Source organism: Lampetra fluviatilis, chromosome 34, assembly GCF_964198595.1.
Source record: "Lampetra fluviatilis chromosome 34, kcLamFluv1.1, whole genome shotgun sequence".
Classification (NCBI taxonomy): Eukaryota; Metazoa; Chordata; class Hyperoartia; order Petromyzontiformes; family Petromyzontidae; genus Lampetra; species Lampetra fluviatilis.
Genome location: NC_136308.1, coordinates 422,276 through 444,409, shown reverse-complemented (window position 1 = coordinate 444,409; position 22,134 = coordinate 422,276). Strand labels below are relative to the sequence as shown.

The 22,134-nt window shown below is 48.6% G+C and overlaps 1 protein-coding gene across 2 annotated transcripts; it reads left to right on the top strand.

The window, feature by feature from the left end:
- Positions 1 to 1,768: 1,768 nt before the first annotated feature.
- Positions 1,769 to 19,608, top strand: LOC144944258 (transforming protein RhoA-like). 2 transcript variants are annotated; one of them, XM_078872267.1, is made up of 5 exons: positions 1,769 to 1,879; positions 6,779 to 6,936; positions 15,783 to 15,903; positions 17,285 to 17,415; positions 17,972 to 19,608. In XM_078872267.1, exons 2-5 carry the CDS (start codon positions 6,781 to 6,783, stop codon positions 18,143 to 18,145), a joined length of 582 nt encoding a protein of 193 aa, XP_078728393.1. In that variant the 5' UTR covers positions 1,769 to 1,879; positions 6,779 to 6,780; the 3' UTR covers positions 18,146 to 19,608. The 2 variants fall into 2 exon arrangements, with proteins under 2 accessions (XP_078728393.1, XP_078728394.1); XM_078872268.1 differs by lacking the exon at positions 1,769 to 1,879 and adding an exon at positions 2,030 to 2,103.
- Positions 19,609 to 22,134: the final 2,526 nt, after the last annotated feature.

Here is a 22,134-nt window from a genome sequence, read left to right as displayed (position 1 = left end):
AAACAACTCTGCTGCCCGTCTCGCCAGATTATCGTGTCGGAAAGTGGCCGTAGTAGACCTTGACTGCATGTTTCTCGAGCTACACTTTCCCAACACGCTCCGTCGTACTTATTGTGGATATCTCGCATGCAGACAACCAGGAGCTTGACGATGTCCCACCTCAGGCGATCTGTCACAATTCGGGTTTGCGTTACCATTCAAGACTCGATCCTTTTTAACTCTGAATAATGTAGCTCTTATGGATGCATGGGTCACGTGGACAAATCACAACATTTATTAAAACCGATTATTAACACGATTTGTGGGCAGCTTGTGAGCATTAAGATGTAACTCTATAAAGTGATGCATCATTCCCACGACGACACGACACGTGGCCACAGTACTGCGTGGATTGTGCGTGCCCGATGGGAATAGCTGTTGTTGAGGTTCAACTGGAGATGCGATGATTGCAATTTGGTAGATTGTAGCTCGTCCAACGACGTGAGGCAGGGAGGGTGGCGCCGTGGTAAACGCGTGGCTCGCAGCAAGACGCGGCTGCGGAGTTTGTATATTCTCTCTGCATGGGGGTCTCTTCTGTTTCCCGCTTTCGCTAAACACTGTCACTGGTATTGGCCAACCTTCTCTGCTGAACATTCAGCTCACAATTTGTCAATTGGGACCACAGCGCAGACATACCGCCCTCTTGTGGAAGCTTGACGGGATGAATGAGCGTCACGACGACGGCGGCGGCAGGTGAAAGGAAATCCCTCTTCAGCCGAGACACCGTTTGATTCCTGGGATACGCTTTTTTGCTATGGAGATTGTATAAACCCTTACTTAAACATTCTATCTCCGAGCTAGATAGAACAACTATCAAGCGAGTTATAGTTCTACCATCTGGCACGTACGTTTGGTGGCCTTAAGACGACTCACTTCACGGCGCTGTAAGCAGAGCCGTCCCTTGGGGACGGTGAGCGGGACGACCACCCCGGGCCCCGCGCCTTGGGGGGCCCCGCGCTTTGGGGGGCCCCGCGCTTTGGGGTGGCCCCGCGCTTTGGGGTGGCCCCGCGCTTTGGGGTGGCCCCGCGCTTTGGGGTGGCCCCGCGCTTTGGGGTGGCCCGCGCTTTGGGGTGGCCCCGCGCTTTGGGGTGGCCCCGCGCTTTGGGGTGGCCCCGCGCTTTGGGGTGGCCCCGCGCTTTGGGGTGGCCCCGCGCTTTGGGGTGGCCCCGCGCTTTGGGGTGGCCCGCGCTTTGGGGTGGCCCCGCGCTTTGGGGTGGCCCCGCGCTTTGGGGTGGCCCGCGCTTTGGGGTGGCCCCGCGCTTTGGGGTGGCCCCGCGCTTTGGGGTGGCCCGCGCTTTGGGGTGGCCCCGCGCTTTGGGGTGGCCCCGCGCTTTGGGGTGGCCCCGCGCTTTGGGGTGGCCCCACGCTTCGACGTCACGGTTTAGTTCAAGGTGTTGGGGGGGGGGCACAGTGGGATATGCGCCGGGCCCCGCACTCCCTTTCGATGGCCCTGGCTGTAGGCCACTGCGGACTGCCGGAGATGCGGAAGCGTCTTAGAAGTTAGAACAACAGCGCCGTGATTGGTGCCCTGCGCGTGGCCGGTAGCGCCTGCGAGGTACAGCGGTCGCACATCCGGGCACCCGGCCCAGATGTGCGAGGCGGGGCGCGAGGGCGGGGCCGGCGCGCGAGTCTGGGGGAGGGGTGACGTCACAGGTACCCGCCCCCCCTGCGCCTCCCCCCCTACCCCGCCCCGCCTCCCCCGTTCCACCTTCCCCCCGCCCTCAGGAAGTATCGGCGCGCGTGGCACTGTGGGTAGTAGTTGCGAGTGCGGCTGGGTGTGGCTGCTGCTGCTGCTGTGCCGACCGCGACGACTCCGAGCACCGCGCGCACGACGAGAGCGGTGAGCGGGGGGGGGGGTGAGGGGGGGTGGATGTGGGGGCGAGAGCCCCCCCCCCGCGCCCTACACACACCGGGGGAGACTGGGGGCTGGGGGGCCCCGCTCCCTTCCCGCGGGCCCCCCACTCGGCGGCCCCGCTGTGTGCGGCGCCGCGCATGCGCAGTGGGGTTCTTTTTAATGTCCGGAGACTTCACTTCCCTGTGCGCGAGGTGACCGGGTAACGCGGGGTGAGCGTATGGGGTAACGCGTGGTGGGGGTAACGCGTGGTGGGGGTAACGCGTGGTGGGGGTAACGCGTGGTGGGGGTAACTTGGTGACCGGGTAACGCAGGTTTCGGGTAACGCAGGCTTCGGGTAACCTTAGGTTACCGGGTAACATGGGGTGCGGAGCGAGGGTAACAATGTTATGGGTAACAAGATTAAAAGTCATCTGGGGTAAGGTAACCTTGGGTAATCGGTATTATGGGGTGACTGTAAGGGATGACGAGGTAACGTATGGAACTGGGTAACGTGGTGTGAGAGGTAATGTGACGCGAGCTGTGGTGCGATACGAGGGTAACCTTCAGCTAATGGCTGCCTTTGTGAGGGGTAACCTGGAGTGGTGCTACTGATGAGACTGCTGTGGTGAGTGAGATCGCTAGCAGGTAACCAGGAGTTAAAGTGGCGGGTGAGCTGGTCTAAAGTAAACTTGGGTGAGGTCACTTGGAGTACGGTGACCCATTGTGAGTGGTAACCTTGAGTGAGTTATCCTAGGGTGGGGTAACCTAATAAGGAGGAGCCCTGTGGTGGGGTAACCTCGGCTGGGATATCTGGTCAAGACTCGCCAGGGATGAGTGGTAACCTAGCGAGAGGGTGACACTGGGTGAGGTTACCTCGAGTTGGGGGGTAACCTACGACAAAGTAGCACGCGCTACACAACGTGTGACGGGTAACCAGGCGGGTTAACCTGTAACTCGGGGGGGTTACCCGGTGTGTGGCGGGTAACGAGGTGAGGCTGGCGTGAGTCGGACCTCTGATGTGACGGGTGGGGGGTGGGGGGGCTGCTGGGACCCGCTCAGGGGGAGGGGAGGCAAACAAAGGCCGGGCGAGCAGTTGATGTGGAAATGTCAGCGATGAATAATTGATACAGCGCCCCTCTCTCTCTCTCGCGTGGCGGTGCCCGCACTGCCCTGCTACAGCTACACTCACTGCTGCCACCATACTGCTACAGCTGCTGCCACCATACTGCTACAGCTGCTGCCACCATACTGCTACAGCTGCTGCTACCATACTGCTACAGCTGCTGCCACCATACTGCTACAGCTGCTGCCACCATACTGCTACAGCTGCTGCCACCATACTGCTACAGCTGCTGCCACCATACTCCTAATGATAAAGTTGCAAGTACAGGACGATAGCTATACTTGATACGACAGCAACACTGCCCCAGCTATACGACTACAGCGACACTACTCTGCTTCAGTGATATAACTCCGAGCATAGTACAAGTACTTCACCTACAGCTTACATGTGCACCACAACTACTGTGCAACTGTTTCAACTAAACTATTACAGCTACACTACTGCGACAGCTACGTAGCTTCTGCTACGCTGCTGCTGCAACGACGTTAATCAAATCTCTAAATGACGAGAAGATCCATCGTAATGGAATAATACTGTCGTGCTGGCTGGAAAAGATACGTTTCAATCCACACACGGAAACCTGTAAAAAGTACACAGCCTTTGTGCATGATGCAAAACATCAGCATGCTTGTATTTTTTGGCCACTTAGGCCAATATAAAATAACATTGACCCAGAGATGGACAACCGTAGACCAATTTCGTCCTTATCATGTCTCATCACCAAATGTTTTGATGGTGGCCTAAGACAAGGGGACAACAATGCACTTCTTCAGGAAATGCTGATGGTTGTTGGATAATGCACAAAGGCTGCGTTTTTACACATTTCTGCTTGTTGTTGACAGCTGCATTTCAACAACAGTTGCACGACTGCTTGTAGATTGCTGTACCATGATAATACACGAGGACCCTACTCTGCAGTGGTTGTCACGTGGGGAGACTGGCCCTTACCATAGACATGTGGAATTTCTAAGTGATTTATACAGTTAAGTTGTAACTTAAGACTTTGTAACACTCCTAGTGCACTGTAAGGTTAGACCTCCACTTCAATGTTAATAGCCCTGCTGACCCTGCCATGAAAACATGTTTTTCAGAATTGGGGTTTGAGTCTGAGCAGCATATAGTGTGGTGATGAGATGTACACGACTGTATATTTAGATTTTATTTTCATAAATTTTCAAATGCGCCTTTTCCCCCTTGAAATGTTGAATGCCGCTTGTGTTATTAAAGTGTGCGACCCAGTAAAGCAGTATCTCCACGGGGCTGAGGTTTTATTACAACACACAGAGAGAGCTCTTGTATCCATCTTAACAACCGCTGCGGCTTGGGCTCATTTCCTGCTCCATTGTAATGGGTGGCCATGCACTCTCGAATAATTTATCAGTTCCATCGCCACTTTAATGTAATTATGACAATGTCATTCTGATGGACACTCACATGGTGTGTTTCTACAAGCAGAAAGTCACCATGCACCTTGCGATTCGGAATGGAATTAATGTTTTGTCAATTGGTGTACTGTTGTGTGACAGCCAGTATTTCTTTTAGCACAAGTGTTCTCCATAACTGCTTTGTCATAAATGTTTATTGATAATCAATTACAAGAATGTTGCAAGCCGAAAAGTGCAATTTATTTACTTTAATGTAACTACATAATAGATTAATTCAATGTGGAAGAGAAACGTAATTGGTATAAGAGTTGTATTGCTTAAAGTATTACTCGTGGGAGCAGGCAGTGTGCTGCCGTGACCTCGCTTCTCTCATGGCTCCTCCGTGTGTTGTAACGCTGAGACGGCCCACGCTGCTCCGTGTGCGCTCGTTTTTGGAGGAGGATCGTGGCCACCTGTGAGTCTCAGGGTCTCCTCCGTAGCGGTGCACATGCTTTCAGGTTGCAACAGCACCTCATCGCAGCGTTCCTACACAACTAGAAAGCACGACGTTTTGATCGCAAGCAAAGACGGTCGCTTGCGTTGCGATCGAAACGTCACGATCTATTATTTTGTCTACCTACGTGACTTTACCAAAAGAACCAAAGAGTATGGATTCCTGCAGTCACGAAAGCTTCAAATCAAGATAGAAAGCTATTGTTTATCAACGTGCATGCTTACCGACTCACTAATTGTACGAGTCATTTTTCTGCGAGTGATATCAAAACTTTGTGGATGTGGGTAGCCTTGGTGAGAATTGTATCTTGTCTGATTCATCTTCTGATTTGTATGTTGTTACTTTTTACATGCAGCGACAGTTTAGCTGGCATAAACATACATGGATAAATTATTGAATGGGTCGTATGTTGTGATTATAGCAACCGATGAAAGTTAACTTCAGGAACGTATTTAAAAAGGCTCAAAGGCTGAGCTCAAAATCAATATTAGTAAAAACAAGTAATCTGCAACAAGTTTGCTGAACGAGAGAAAATCATTGTTGGAGGAGACAATAGAAAACACAAGAGTTGTAATTATTAAAGGCGACAGACCAGCATAGAAACGATGTATGAAAGAGGCCAGCCAGAGTGGTTTGCAGTACTTTTAAAAATGTAATTTGAGACTGAAAAGCATCTTACCTGTTTGTCGAAAGAGGTAACGTGTTCAATTGGTTCACATTACTTCCTGTTACATGCCTCAGAGACATGGACACCGAGATAGACAATGCAGCATAAACTTAAAAGTACTTAGGAAAAGCACCGATATGCTTGCTGGTAATTGCAACGATGCACAGACAGAGGAGCACATGGATTCAAGAACAGAGGCAGCATCCTGACTTGAGAAGAGTAAGTGTGCTTGGGCAGGATCAATCGCTGGATGGGTCGATGGGCCTTCAACGAGATTGGTAACAGAACGACAGCCGAGGGAGGGGATATACCCGAGGATGACTGTCGTGGCGATGAGATCGACTGACATGCAGGAGTGATGTGAATTTATACATCACAGATCCGTGAGGGATGGTGGTGACATTGGGAGGCCTTAATCTAGCAGGAAATGACTGCTATTTGCTTAATTTTTTTCATGATATTGTGTTGTATGTGATGTTGTATTTGTTATTTCTATATTGGATTTGTTATGTTCGTTGAAATTCATTTTTTATTTTGTTGCATTTATTATGTGTTGGTTAAACCCTGCACTCACATCAACAGCAGCCCCGGAGTGTTCTCCAGCCTGTATTTTCCTTTACCAGCTGCCAATTCCACGCCCTCGGCTAACTGCACGCTTTAGCGTGATGTCATTTGGCCTCCCTTGTCTGGAAATAGAACCTGCCCTCCCAGGGCGGCCATAGAGAGAAGATTTCCAGAACTCCTAAGCAGGTGTGAGCGCACCACCCCAGTGAGCCTCCATGACCCCTCCGGACGCTAAGGGGTCGCGTAAAGACGGCTTCATGAGACTGTGCCGTGGTCCCTTCTTTCCCACGTCTACACAGGACCCCACTTATTGGAGTGGCAGCTCTGCAAATGGCTCGTGGAATGTATACATTCTGAGGGGTGGCTTTAACGGTTCTCACCTAGTTCAGTAATATTGGAAACTGCGATTTTATTCCATCCTGTATTGTTTGTAAAATTGATGGACAGACTTATAACAAAACACTGACTGCACCATTGGCAAAATTCCCAATTCTGAAACCGACTCCTTTATGTTACTGTAATTCTGAAAGCTCACCTTGTCGCTCCTGCCAGGTGTCCACTACCACTGGGCCTCATGACAGACAGGTAGAGCTCCTCTCTTTAAACGTGAGTGACGGCGAGCGGGCGTGTACTGCAACATTGCTGATGTGCTTGCTGGGTGTGCGTGCTGCAGGGATGGCTGCCATCCGTAAGAAGCTGGTGATCGTGGGCGATGGCGCGTGCGGGAAGACATGCCTGCTCATCGTCTTCAGCAAGGACCAGTTCCCTGAGGTGTACGTGCCCACCGTCTTTGAGAACTACGTGGCCGATATCGAGGTGGACGGCAAGCAGGTAGGGTGCTGGCTGAGCGGGCGTGCATGCGCGTGTGTGTGTGACCACGTGTTGTGTGCGTGACCGAGGACGTGGGCTCACCGTGGGGTCACACTGGCTGTATGGCGTATAATGAACCGCACTCCGACCTCTCACACTTTGATGGAATTGTCACGATTTGTGGTCATGATTCCATTGAAGGATCCTCTTTTTTTGTCTTGCTTTTACATGCTTTTTTTGTTCTGTAATGTCTTGTTCTGTCTCATTAGTTTAATTAATCTAAATGTAGTGTTTGTATGTCATGTCTTTACGTCAATTTTTTTATTTATTTTTGTACACAAGGTATTTAAAAATAGTACTCATTGCATCCGTGACCTTATAATAATGTAACGGATTCTTACTCGTTCATATGGAGCCAGGTCCGTGTGTCAGCAAACACTGTAGACAATGTCTGTACCAAAATACACTGGAAATGTCTGTTTCCTAGCCTCTTCTGAGCCCTGCACAGGGATACCATCCATGTAGTCTGGCTTATGAGGTGATGTTGAGTGTCGTTTCCTTGCCTGCATGGGTTTTCTCTCGGTGTTCCTATCCAATTTCCTCCCACGTACAAACATGTATAACATGGGATTGGCCAAACATCCCAAGCACGGACCTCGCAAACAAAGTGTTATGGCTCGCTAAATATGGATAAATATATATAGCGTAGACATGTGCATTCAGTACTGAAAATTCCTAAGCATCTCAAAGTACTAGATTATTATTCACAAGAGAACTAAGCTCATAAAGGCAGAGAGGGATAAAGGGAAAAAGAAAAACGAGCAATAACATTTGGGACAATGCAGTGGAAGAAAACAATGGTGAATGTTTGGCCACTCACAACTGGGGCACGACAGAAGCTGAAGGACAAAATGTTGGTGATGCATCTCCGATGGGTCTTAGGGAGCGACTCGCTCCTTTGATGTAACTGCTACACAGCAGGCTCCCGAAGGGCCCTTGTGCTGCCACGGTCTCCCTGCAGCGGGCACCGGGAGAGGCCCAGCGTGCCACGGTATCACCCCAGCGTGCCGCGGTATCATCCCAGCGTGCCGCGGTATCACCCCAGCAGGCTCCTGGGGAAGTCTCGCACGGCCTCCACGTATTCCGGCGGTCCCAGGAGAAACCCCACGCAAGTGGAGAATGGTGGCAGGGGCGGGAGAGGGTCAGGAGGCAGAAGGGAAAACAGGGCTGATGCAAGGGGAAAAAATAAGACCAGAAACAAATCTTTAAAGATTGGAACAATTTAATGGGAAAAAAGGGATCAATATTTTTAGTGAAATTGCATTCTAGATATTCAAAATACGGTACATTTTATCGTGCTCTGTTCTTTAACCTTGAAAGATCAAGTTATGAGAAGTAGTTTTATAGGCAATGTTTGGTAATAAGACGCTGTTACCTTAGCACGTTCCTAATCATGGAGGTTGTATGCGGTACACAATTATTTTCATCCACATTGTTGCAGTTAAGAGGGTTTGGGCCTTATCGTACACAGACAAATACGTTCTTCATTTGAAACAGGGGGAATTGTACTGTAAATATACGTGCAAGTGCATCAGCCGTGAAGGCTGAGTAACAGCAAGATGCCGGGTGCGTGCACTGGGCAGTCAATACAGGCAGCCCAGTGTTCCGCGAGGGTTTGGAAAACCAGCGCCGCCTGCTGGTGCCGAATAACCAGATGGGCCCCACCATAGGCAGGTGGAGATTTCATTCCTGGATAACCAGCACCACCCATGCATCAGCACCAGAATGCGCCAACATGTTTGCGTCGCAGTTGTAGCATTGGTGTGATAGTGATTTACTGCTGCAAACGACGAGATAGTTGTCAATGTATAAATGAGTCGTGTCAATGTCTTCCTGCTGAAATTAGCGATGGGGCAGCACTCATCTCACAAGCATTCAACATTCCACATTGTTACGGTGGGGATTAATCTCTGTAAGACGACCACGGACTTTACAAAGTTGTATCAATTATAATAGGCCGAGTTGACTCCCATGGTTTGAGCTTCCTAGTATGAGTCGAGCACTCTGACCACATTGCCTCTTGGCTGTATACTTAATACATTTATAAGTTAAGAAAAATGTAATAAACTGTTCTACCAGCTACACAAGTCGGTGTTTAACTGCAGATTATGCCAAAATAATCTGAAACCAATCAAGTGACATCCATTCAGAATATATGAAATTCACTGTTTCACACCCTTGTATACTGTACTCGCTTTACTACCCGGCTTCGCCCGAGACATGGATTCTTGTCTTGGATTAATACACGGCCTATGCGGAGGGTGGGGGGGAGATGCGTGACGCGCACACTGCGTGACGCTGCCGCATGTGGGGGACATCACAAATGTGACGTCACCGCTCACTTGCTGTGCAAAATATATCCATTATTGTGCCCCCCCCAAAATACAAAAGTCTATTTTTAGACGTTATACATCGTGTACAGTCTGGAAGCTACCCACATGGCAAATTTCAAGTTTGTTGCATGTCGGGAAGTATGCTAAACATTTTGAACAGACACACATATTCACAACTTTGCCTTTTATATATATGGAGATGGCTTGTTATTAATTACTTTAGTGACATGACGTCTGCGATACTGAATCCTGCAGACTCTGGCGGGTAATGCCTGCTTGGGCCACACCCTTAAGTCGAGGTCTTATTCAAATAAGTTAAACTTAAAGTGTTTAAATTGTCGTGGCAAAACAGGTGCTTTTATTCAGCTAGCCCCTCCATTTGGTCAAATGCACTCCCTGTCTCTGCAACTCCATTCCAAGTCATACCCGAAAATACTCGCAAAATGAAATATTGGTAAGCAAATTTTAAACATTTATTTGAGTTGGCTTAATTTTGAGCTGGATTGGTTAGGAAATGGCGTTGAGTTTTGTTATCATTGTTATCATAAGGCAGCCTGCCTTATTCTGCTTTCAGAGCTCTTTATAACAGCTAATTGTATTGTATACAGTGTTTGCAGGTAGTAGATCCATGTAACTATTACTACACCAACTACCAAATGTCCTCTTGCATGTATGTCATCGTACAGTAGTTGCATGCGCTCACGTAGATGAACAGTGTCATTGCACGTTGCTGTACGGCAACATTGCCCAGGTAGCACATAGGAGATGTTCTGTTACGTTGTCGCGATCGTGTGACTTTATCACTTCCATATTTGTGGTCTTCCTGCAGAAAGACACTAAGGTCACGTATATCTGGGTTGTCTAAAAAAACTATAAGATCTTTATATTTTCAGCTGCAGGTAATCTGTAATGTCAGCAATTTTTTATTGTGGCTTCACATGAACCTTATGGTGGGACCCCAGGCTCCCATAAGCCCCCGGCTCTGGCATATACTGCATTGCGACGTCATTTTATGTCTGTTGAAGGCGAACGATACGGAAATCTATTTCTCACGACGAGCTCTACACGATGCACTAATCAAAGTTTCAATGTTTTGTTTATGATTACGGCAATTTTGGCAAAGATGGGTACTTGGTGAATAACGAGAGGATTAATTTGTGGTGGGTCGTGGCGTTTATGTGCGTGGTGGGACAGAGTCACCAAAAATAAATTAATGAATTACGATTTTGCCTTACGTTTATTCGGGACCCGGGTCCCGCCATAAGCTTCACATGAGTCGGCAATTCACAGATATTCTATTTAAATTGTAGGATTATAACTGCATAATAATATATCAGTCTTTCATCCAGGGAGTCCTCACTTAATCTCAGGATTAATTTTCACAAGGGTCCTGGCAAGATTTTGCAATGTGTAATCCCTGTGGTCCATTATTGGGATGTTCAGTCAGTCAGTTCCATTTCTGAATGAGTGTATTTGCAAGTGTGTGGAAATATGAGTTTCGCAAGAAAATGCACGCATGCACGGACTCTGCAGACAGGTCAACAAACCTACTTGCACTGGAATTCACCAATTCCGAGTCCTGAAGGAGGAGGGGTGTCACGCACGCGATGAATTCCACGCCCTCCGCCCCCACGCCCCCGGACAACTGCTGGGTCATGGCAGTGTTGCCACACCCGGCACACTCAGGCTCCTACCGGATTCACTGTTCAAAGCCATCGAGGTTGTTCCTGGTTAAATATGTTTTATTCTTGTAACTTTCATGATGATAATATTATACTACACCTTCCTCCTGTTGTCACTCTCTTCTATCACCTTCCTTTCCTTATACATGAACTCTACGATACGATTACATTACAGTGTTGATTATGTAGCATTTACATATAAACATCTCAAAAGCTCACGAAAATAAATCTTGTCAAAGCCCTTCTTATTGACCCTTCCAGCGTGCTCGCCAGCATTCTTTCCCAATGCTCATACAATCGCCCAGGTCCGCACAATCTGGGGAATACCAAGTCGAGCGACATGCACACTTGTGGCCCTATTCATCCATGCTTTTGTTCTGGTTGCTCCTCTTCCTGTCGTCAGTGACCGCTTCCTATCCTGACTGCCTCGTCATTACTTGTCTCTGAATTTTATACTCAGTGAATCGCATTGGAGGGGAGTTGATTGCGTTTCCACAAAGAATCAGATGAAGGACCCTACTCGGTCTCATTGTTGGTATCAATATGCACACTTCTCTCGTTAAATCACCACCACTCCCAGGTGACACCACCGCCGTCAGACCATGAGTTTCGTCTGAAAAATTGGGATTCCCTCATGATTTGGTATCGATTCATATAGTTAGTATGAGCAGGAGTGGTGGTGATTTGGTTAGGAAAATTTTTATTTGAGCACTAAAGCGAGAACTGGTTTCCCAAGCTCTCACTATCACTTCCACCCTAATCCGCCCACCCCCTCTCCACGGAGAGACGTGTCATGGCGCATTTGGGAGTGGTGCTGGTTGGGGAGTGGTGCTGGTTGGTGAGTGGTGCTGGTTGGTGAGTGGTGCTGGTTGGTGAGTGGTGTTGGTTGGTTAGTGGTGCTGGTTGGTGAGTGGTGCTGGTTGGTGAGTGGTGCTCTTTGTGCTGTGGTGCTGGTTGGTGAGTGGTTCTGTTTGTGCTGTGGTGCTGGTTGGTGAGTGGTGCTGGTTGGTGAGTGGTGCTGGTTGGTGAGTGGTGCTGGTTGGTGAGTGGTGCTGGTTGGTGAGTGGTGCTGGTTGGTGAGTGGTGCTGGTTGGTGAGTGGTGCTGTTGGTGAGTGGTGCTCTTTGTGCTGTGGTGCTGGTTGGTGAGTGGTGCTGTTGGTGAGTGGTGCTCTTTGTGCTGTGGTGCTGGTTGGTGAGTGGTGCTGTTTGTGCTGTGGTGCTGGTTGGTGAGTGGTGCTGGTTGGTGAGTGGTGCTGTTTGGTGAGTGGTGCTGGTTGGTGAGTGGTGCTGTTTGGTGAGTGGTGCTGGTTGGTGAGTGGTGCTGGTTGGTGAGTGGTGCTGTTGGTGAGTGGTGCTCTTTGTGCTGTGGTGCTGGTTGGTGAGTGGTGCTGGTTGGTGAGTGGTGCTGTTTGGTGAGTGGTGCTGGTTGGTGAGTGGTGCTGGTTGGTGAGTGGTGCAGGTTGGTGAGTGGTGCTGGTTGGTGAGTGGTGCTGTTTGTGCTGTGGTGCTGGTTGTGCTGTGGTCTACAAGCAGGAAGTGTCCAGTGTGGATGTTCCAGTGTCTTGACTAGTTGACATATTGGAGATGATAGCGACATGTGTGCACTCGGGCATGTGGATGGTACCATCTCCTGGATCCGAGTGAGGCCCACAGTATGATGACATCCTATTCATTGTTACACGTAATCGTCATACCTGGCATAATGGATGGGGGTTATTGGGGGAATATGCTTGTCATGGCTAGGGAACTACTTCTAACGTTAGTGCCAACATCTCTCTTTGTGACCCAGTGCATGCATGCTGTGATCCATTAACGTGTACGATATTAACTCACGAGAGGGCACTGAAGCATAACAAGCACTTAAGTTCCTGTAGAGTAAGCAGCAGCTTCTTTTACTTGAAATGTGAATTGTTTCTGTAAGAATATATGGTTTTCAGTTCACATTCTTAGTTTGTGATTGTTTTACATCAAGTCTGCATGACAATAGCTAACAAGAATACATTGTTGAATTGTTACGCTGAATTCCAGCTTTGTATGTAATCGTGTTACTTTGTGGGTGGATTGTGACATGACTTACAGCAGAAGTTTAAAAATGTGAAATGTATCAATCCGACTTTTTTGTTACATTCACTATATAGCGAGTTGTCGTTGTGATAATTGATTACTTGTAGTTTATGAAAATTATGTAAAGCACTAAAACGAATGGACAAATGACCAAAACAGTACAAATTAGACCGTAGGAACAAAGCAATTAGAATCGATGAATGAGTCTCAATTATGACAATTCATGAGCTCGTACAGGGGCTGGCAAGTTGTCGGTACGGTCGCTGCGGAGGCTGTTGGTGTGGCGTTGACGGTGCTCCGTCTGCTGCTGCTGTTGTTATTATGAGAACATATTGAAAACACCTCCCTCTGTCGTCCTTAACGCTGCCTTGTGAAACAGCCTTTTAGGCAGGGTCAGTACTGATGGCAGTGAAGTATTTTTCACCCCTCCGCTTGTGCATAACTGCCAATTCATTTCCCTTAAGATAATTCATTACCTTGTAGTGTAGTTGCGCCCAAATAAATTATGTGTGTGATTGTATTGTGCTTGTCCATTATGTCACGTTTAATCATTTAATTCTTCGTACATTCTCAGTCTGTTTTTGTTTATATTTTATCGTTTTTATTTCTGCACTGAATGTACCCAGACATTGCACCCTTTTGATCTATCATGGGGACTGAGAACCTTTGCTTGTGCAATTCTCTTCATTTCAAAGGCCAAGATTTGTCCCATTTCCGATTCCCTACGGGATTTACTCAAAGGGATTGCCTCAAATTTCACGAGACAATTGTGGCGAAGTGGGCACCACCCTCAAGTTCGCCATTATTCACGTCCAAAGAAAAAGATTCCCCGTATCGCCTTTAACAAATGTTAGGGCAAGTACTGTTAGCGAGTAGCACCAGTGAAGGCCACCACGGCAAACGAGGGGGTGTGGGTGGCCAGCACCATGCCCAGCTCTCTTCGTGTCCCTCGGAGTGATGTTTATACATCACACAAAGTACTCATTTGAGGCTGAGTCGACCTAGTGGAGAACTGGTTCAGATATTCGTCACCGGTGTTTGCCGTGAAATCACGTCGTCAGGTTCGTAGTGTAGAACAATAACCGCTGCGCTACCGCTCCCCATACAAAGAAAAAGATCCCCGTATCACCTTAACAGTCTAAGGACACAACCACCTATGAAGGCCGGCACAGCACACGAAGGGGGTGGGTGGCCAGCACCACTCCCGACCGTATTTGTCTCCCCAGTGGTGATGTTTACACACCATACCAGGTACTCATTTGAGGCTGAGTCGGCCTAGGGGAGGACCATAACCGGTTTAGATAATTGTCACTGGCGTTGGCCTTGAGCGGCAATCGAAATCAGGTTGTCGGGTTCATAGCTGTCCCGTAGTGGTACACACGCAGAGACACGCACACAGCCACACACACAGCCACGCACACAGCCACGCACACAAACACTCACACAGCCACACACACAGCCACACATACAAACTCTCACACAAACACGCACACAGCCACACACACAAACACTCACACAGACATGCACACAGCCACACACACAAACTCACTCAGCCACACACACAAACACTCACACGTGCCCAAACCCACAAATGCACACGTGCAAAATCGCATACAAATACTCTCCCCACACAGACACTGTACTGTCACAAATAGACAAAAAAAAGATCCCCCACATAGACTTTTAACAGATTGTTAGTGAGCACCTAATAAGACCGGCATGGCAACACGATAGATACACACAAAACATTCTCTCTCGGACACGCACACATGAAGACATAATGCAAAGTAACACACTTGAACAGTTGCATACATACCCTCACACACTCGCACAAATAAATAGCACACACAATCACACTCGCATATAAAAAATCATGAACATAAATATACAACAGCATCTTAAACAGGACTTCAACAATCTTCAACTTAACGCCCTAAAACTGTTCCTCGACGCTGTGAAGACCAAAGTTATATTATTCTCTTAAACCTGTCTCACCGCCTTTGCAAATTGTGGATCTGGACTTGCACTGTATCAAGCAGGTTGACAGCTTTAAACATCGAGGCATTTATCCTGGACTCATCTGTCTTTCAAGACCCACATCGATCATATGGCCAGCAAGATAAAAATCTAAATTGGATTCTGAGATAGAAACAAATGCTGTATTTCACCTCGGCTCCATGTGAATACAGCTGAAGCCACCATCCTGCCCATGTTTGATTATTGTGACACCATCTATTGCCTACCGTCTGAATCTACCTGTATTTTAGATGGAACTTTAAATGTGCTACTTAATCCATCCTCTTCGTGATGGCTATTTAAAGATGTAACTATTCTTTGTATGAATTGGTCTACGCTAGTGATGCTTAACATTACTGTTCATTATAACAGGCAGAAGCCATGTCCTGTCTGTGACAACATTGTATGTGTGTATATCGTGGCAAAATGGATTGCATGCTGCATCATTGATTAGTGGTATTTGAACCTCCTGTGAGCCTTTGGTCAACTCGGCGTGGTGTGCGAACATCAGCATGGGGTTAAAAAAAGATGGCCAAGAGTGGCGTTGGCATCGCCACCACTGCGTCATGTGCAGCACTTGCTGCTGTAATCCGCAATGCTTTACAGGGGGTTTCTCTTCATGTGTCCTTTGTGAGTGATCCTTCGTGAGTGCCTGTATTCATGTTTTGTATCTTTGTGTGCGCGTTTCCATTTATCTGTGCGTGTGTGCAGGTGGAGCTGGCCTTGTGGGACACAGCTGGGCAGGAGGACTACGACCGACTGAGGCCTCTTTCTTATCCAGACACCGACGTCATCCTCATGTGCTTCTCTATCGACAGTCCCGACAGCCTGGGTACCAATCTCCTTCCCCCTCACAGTGGCCGTGTAGCGAGAGTCCAGCGCATAGCTTCACACATACACAACAACAACCGCCGTTCTTCACTAAATGGCGGTGACGTCACCACAGGACTTGTGCCACGCTAGGTGCACTTTGAGGCCACATGAAATGTCAAAGGCTCGCTGTCAGGAGGTCACGGAGCAGACCCAGGTACCATGGGTTGACTGACAGATGTTTGGCAGGTGCACCAACTGTGCTCCCCTACTGTGCCAACTTGCTGCGTTTTAGCTGCCTGGCGCTCCGCTCGTTGCTATGAACGTCGCTCCTCTGGGCTCCATTGTTACTGGAAGGCCTCAACTACCAAGTAGCATCCTTCGTGAGCCTCCTACACAGTTCCGTCACATGCATTGTTTTCCAGGCCATGTGTTCACAACACATTGTGCGCATAACAGTTATCGCCATGGCGTGTAGTGTCATCGGAAAACCCAATCTTATTCTTGTGTAGTTGTGTGTATTTGTCTCCTACTTGATAAGAAAACCCATCTTACAAATATTCCTGCTCTATGGAGTACCCCAGATTTTTTATCTCTCTACACAGTCCCTTAGACCACTGTTGCCTTGCTGTATATTTCTTCACTCATTCTCTCTCAGTCACCCTACTATTTACTGGATATGCCCTCCCTGTTATATATATCTTGGCTGTGCCACAGTATTTTCAAATTGATAAGCAGACAGACTGAAAATGAAAATAAGATAGTTAACATTTAACCACAGAGACACCCAGACACGAATGTTAAACAGTTAAATAAACAGACACACAGACATTCAATTGAACACGGGAGACAGACACGCAAATCCTAATGAAACCATGAAATAGACATGAACAGACGGCTGTCCTAACAATTACCTTTTAATTATTGCAGCTGGGTTGGGCAGAATTTGGTAATAAAAACAAAAGTATATTGTCGTGTAAAACCAGTGCCGAGCACTGTCCTAGGATACTGTCCTAGGTTGGTGAAACAGGAGGCTGCTATTTCCTTTGTAGGGATCCTGAAGGGAAGATTATTTATCAAATGTATGATCGTGCACTTGTCCAATCAAGGATAAGTGGGCTGAGAGCACGAGTGCCTGACACTTGGCCAGCTGGTATATCCATGTGTGGTTGACCATGATTTTTGGAGTCATCTCGGCAGCACTGCCATCGTGCTTGGATATAGATGTGAGCATTCGTTATGGCACCTTTATTATGCTCTTCTTGTCCACGTGTTCATATCCTTAAATGCTTTGAAAATGTTGCCAAAGGCTCTTTCTCACAATCGCTGAAGAGGAAACGCGTTGCGTCGTATACCGCTTTCCTCACGCGCGTTTTTCTCATGGACGTAATTTCTGCGCTCAGAAAACATCCCCGAGAAGTGGACCCCGGAGGTGAAGCACTTCTGCCCCAACGTGCCCATCATCCTGGTGGGCAACAAGCGCGACCTGCGGCACGACGACGCCACCCGCCGTGAGCTCGCCAAGATGAAGCAGGTGAGGTGGGGCTCCGCGTGGTGCGCTGCCTCAAGGGGTCCCGGTGCCCTGGCAGCACCCTGAGCTGGCACGGCTCAGAGTTGGCTTGGTTAACATAGGGGGCTTTCTTGCATTACTGGTAATCGCATGCAAAAAAACGCTCAAGTTCCGGTTAGAATTTTAGTGCACGTATAATAGTAATGTCTCGTAGCGTTAAGCTTGGGTTATAGTTGGAAGTGCTCCACGAAATCAGGTAAGAAGTTAAATCGCTGTCATCTACTATACAAGTACCATTCTGGAGGAAGTCAACAACAGTGGCTCTGTGGGCTACATTCTCACCATGAGAATGTGGAAATTCCTCCAGACGTTCACGGCCAGAATTGGGAATGCACCCCCCCCCCCCCCATCGCTTGTATGTATGTCTTTTGAACTTCTTTCGCACCGTGCCAACATAGCCAACCGTAATAATCGTGTGAAGAGAGGGTTGCTTTGACTCGGTAATGACAGTGTGATGAGCGAGTGGGCAGTGCCCCCACCACCCCCCTCACCCCCCACCGTGGTCATCGTCGTTGCACAGGAACCGGTGAGGACCGAGGAGGCGCGTGACATGGCCAACAAGATCGGTGCCTTCGGCTACATGGAGTGCTCGGCCAAGAACAAGGAGGGCGTGCGCGAGGTGTTTGAGCTGGCGACGCGCGCCGCGCTGCAGGTCCGCACGCGCAAGAAGAAGTCGGGCTGCCGACTGCTCTAGTCTCAGCCGCTCCCCGTGCGCCGGGAGGGGCACGGCTCACGGGACCCGGCCTCGTGACAACGCGGCAGAATCCGGCTACCTTTTGAGAGTTTCCCCGGACGCAACGGTGGACTCGATTAACCGCATTTGTTTGGGGAACGGGCGACCCTTTGCGGATGAATGATTGTCAAGGTAATTGGACGTTAACCGGATCGCATTGAGCGCTATTAATACAAACAAATTCTGTCAAGCCAGTTTTGGACAGGAGATGATTTGGCGGTGAGGAAGGAGGGGGGGGTGTTGCGGTGAGATGGGAGAGTGCAGGGCTTCGGAATAAATTGATCAAATGTGAGTGGGCCCCAACCTCGCAATATAAATAAGTTCACCAGTGCACATGCCAGCAGCATTGTTTGAGACTGATTGAAGTGCGGTTAATCGAGTCGACTTTGTATAAATTAATCCCAATGAATTGTTACCGATTGAAAATGAACAATTATTATAGGGGATCAGTAGGGATTCTGCTAGGTTTCATGAGATCTCCCTTTGCTGAGTTTGGTGTCCCTTGTTTATGAAGCACAGATCTCTGGCCCTATTGCCTTCCTGTTTAAAGTGCAGCCAGGCTGTGGTGCTCCCCACTAGGTGTGTCTAGAAGCCTTTGTGCCTGCGCACTGTGGTGTAAAACCTCAGGTTAGTCCTCTCATAAGCATATCCACAATGTTCGTTTTGAATCCACGGCGTAACTAAGATTGATTGGACGTGATTGGGACACAGTGCGAGCGCGGCAGCTTGCTCTGTCGTCGCGGACATCGCGAGCGACGGCAAGTGATTGCGCTTGAGCGGCGTTTCCGAAGGCCTTCCCGCTGGCGTGCTGCTGCTGCACACTGTGTGGTGGGGCTATACTTGTGACATGACTAATGGGTGGGCTGTCGCTCCATCGTGATTCCCCGGCACTGTGGCCGTGTTTGTCCCGTGCGTTTGGCAGCCAGAATCTCACACCAGTGCGTTTTGAAGTGATGTCCGTCTGTTGCTACTGTTGTTACGTGCACCTGCCAAAGCCAGAACACAATACTAGAGGTTGCCTTCTCAGCACGTTGAGCATTTGTATTTTAGATTGCGAAGTCTTTTGGAAACTAAAAAAAACGTCGAATGATGATTTTGTAATTAAGGTACTGTGACCACCTCTGCGTCTGGTTTATTAAGTCGTGCTGTGGCTCATTGGGCACTCCCGGTGTAATTGTTGGGAAAAGGGATTGGTGTTTGGTTTAACTAATTTTGTTCTCCCCAATTAAGCCAATTTTGTCAATCAGGCAGCAGTGGCTCATTGCACACAATTCTAACTCGTGTGAGGTAGCACGTTAGATTACTTAGTTAAATTCACATAGGTGATTCTGTTTATTGTTATTATTATCTGTTAAAGTAATTCCAGACTGAAATGTTCTGCTTCGTGTACCATGGTCTGTTTTGGAATAAAGAATATGCTGTTGTATGTGGTGAAGTGGCCCTTGCAGAGCGATTGTGCAGTGGGGAGCGGTGGTCTAGCGGTTAGCGCACTACACTACGAACCCGGCAGAGACTCGTTAGATTCTCGCTCACGGAAATACCGGTGAGAATTATCTGAACCAGTCCGGGGTCGACTCGACTTCAAATACGCTCCTGGTGTTGTGTGGGAAGACAAAGGCGGACAGGGCGTCGTGCTGGCCACCCACCCACTCGTGTGCCATTCCGGCCTTCATATGTACTACTTGCTAACAGCACTTGCCCCAACAGTCTTGTTAAGGCTACATGGGGGATCTTTGCTTTTGTTGAAGAGCGTGCTCGGCACCAGACCCGAACAAGGTCCTCCCCAAGTAGCCTCGTGATTCAATTAAAATGAAATCTGCAAATGCGTGCATTGGACATAATGCGTGTCAGAATACAATCGATTTGTGAATAATTTTCCTTCAGGCGAATACAATACCCTGGACGATAAGACAGGTTACCGACCACACTCCCACGGAGACAAAATCCCGTACAAAGGAGCTGGTTTTAGGATCCCGCCTCGATGAGGGGCTTTGCACCAGAAACCTCATCTCTAGTCGATCTCTTGAGATGTTCCGTAGGTGCAGCTAAAGTTTGAGAGCTTACAAGAAAGGGGGAGTGGGCTACACTCGCACGGTACACCGACAAAAGATGGCCATGCCATATGCCAAACTATTTTATAAAGCAGATGGTACAGCTGCGGTGGTATAAACGATTAATAAATTCCTGAACCCTGAGCCTGAAGTGTGCCAAATTACCAAGTCGTGCAGGGAGGGTAAATACTCGGGGGTGTTTTGTATTCGGGTCACCATTCTCGATATGATTGGCGCCACATCCGTGATATATTCACTGCTGGATTTAGGCCTCCCCATGTCGCCATCTTCGTTGATCCTGCATTCCCAAATCCCTAACACTGCTGCTGATGCGATTGGCATTGTTCCATCGCAATGGATGTCGCTCGAAGGGATGGTGGCCGGTGGTTGAGACTCGTGACAGTTGCAGCCAAAGGAGCGACGCGAGAGAGCGTCTACTGCGTGGCGATGACATCTCGTGTGCAGGAGGCAGGTGAATTTCTGCCTTGCAGAACTGTCGGGCATGGTGATGCCTTGGGGGGGTCTTCATCCAGCACGGCTGATGACCACCAAGGAACGTTGTGGTTTTAGCACGAGCATCGGAGCTGTGATGGTGCACGATGGGGCTGCATTGTCCCACCAAAGGTTTGGCCTGAACTCGTGGCATGTGGAGGAGTAGAGCTCTCGAGGGGGCCGCCTCCGCGCGGCGATCTGCACCGCTCCGCGAAGATTGACGGCGCATTTAATGGAACGTTGATGACTCTTCTTACAAGGCCAGGGCCCATCACGTGCACGTTCGTGGCGGTGTGGTGACAGCGCGGTCTGAGCAATGTAAACAAGCTGCAGTACACAGAACTTGCAGACACTTGAGCATCCTGAGCAATGTAAACAAGCTGCAGTACACAGAACTTGCAGACACTTGAGCATCCTGAGCAATGTAAACAAGCTGCAGTACACAGAACTTGCAGACACTTGAGCATCCTGAGCAATGTAAACAAGCTGCAGTACACAGAACTTGCAGACACTTGAGCATCCTGAGCAATGTAAACAAGCTGCAGTACACACAATATCAGACACTTGAGCATCCTGAGCAATGTAAACAAGCTGCAGTACACAGAACTTGCAGACACTTGAGCATCCTGAGCAATGTAAACAAGCTGCAGTACACAGAACTTGCAGACACTTGAGCATCCTGAGCAATGTAAACAAGCTGCAGTACACAGAACTTGCAGACACTTGAGCATCCTGAGCAATGTAAACAAGCTGCAGTACACAGAACTTGCAGACACTTGAGCATCCTGAGCAATGTAAACAAGCTGCAGTACACACAATATCAGACACTTGAGCATCCTGAGCAATGTAAACAAGCTGCAGTACACAGAACTTGCAGACACTTGAGCATCCTGAGCAATGTAAACAAGCTGCAGTACACAGAACTTGCAGACACTTGAGCATCCTGAGCAATGTAAACAAGCTGCAGTACACAGAACTTGCAGACACTTGAGCATCCTGAGCAATGTAAACAAGCTGCAGTACACAGAACTTGCAGACACTTGAGCATCCTGAGCAATGTAAACAAGCTGCAGTACACAGAACTTGCAGACACTTGAGCATCCTGAGCAATGTAAACAAGCTGCAGTACACAGAACTTGCAGACACTTGAGCATCCTGAGCAATGTAAACAAGCTGCAGTACACAGAACTTGCAGACACTTGAGCATCCTGAGCAATGTAAACAAGCTGCAGTACACAGAACTTGCAGACACTTGAGCATCCTGACCCGCTTACATGACCAATCATGAAGCCCCCGGACCCTTTAGATTCTCCTACAAATCTGCCCATCCAAGCAGATCTGCGAAACCTGAATCACCTGAAATTGTGCAGTTTTTGACCACATCCCTTGGAATGTGTTGCACTTCCG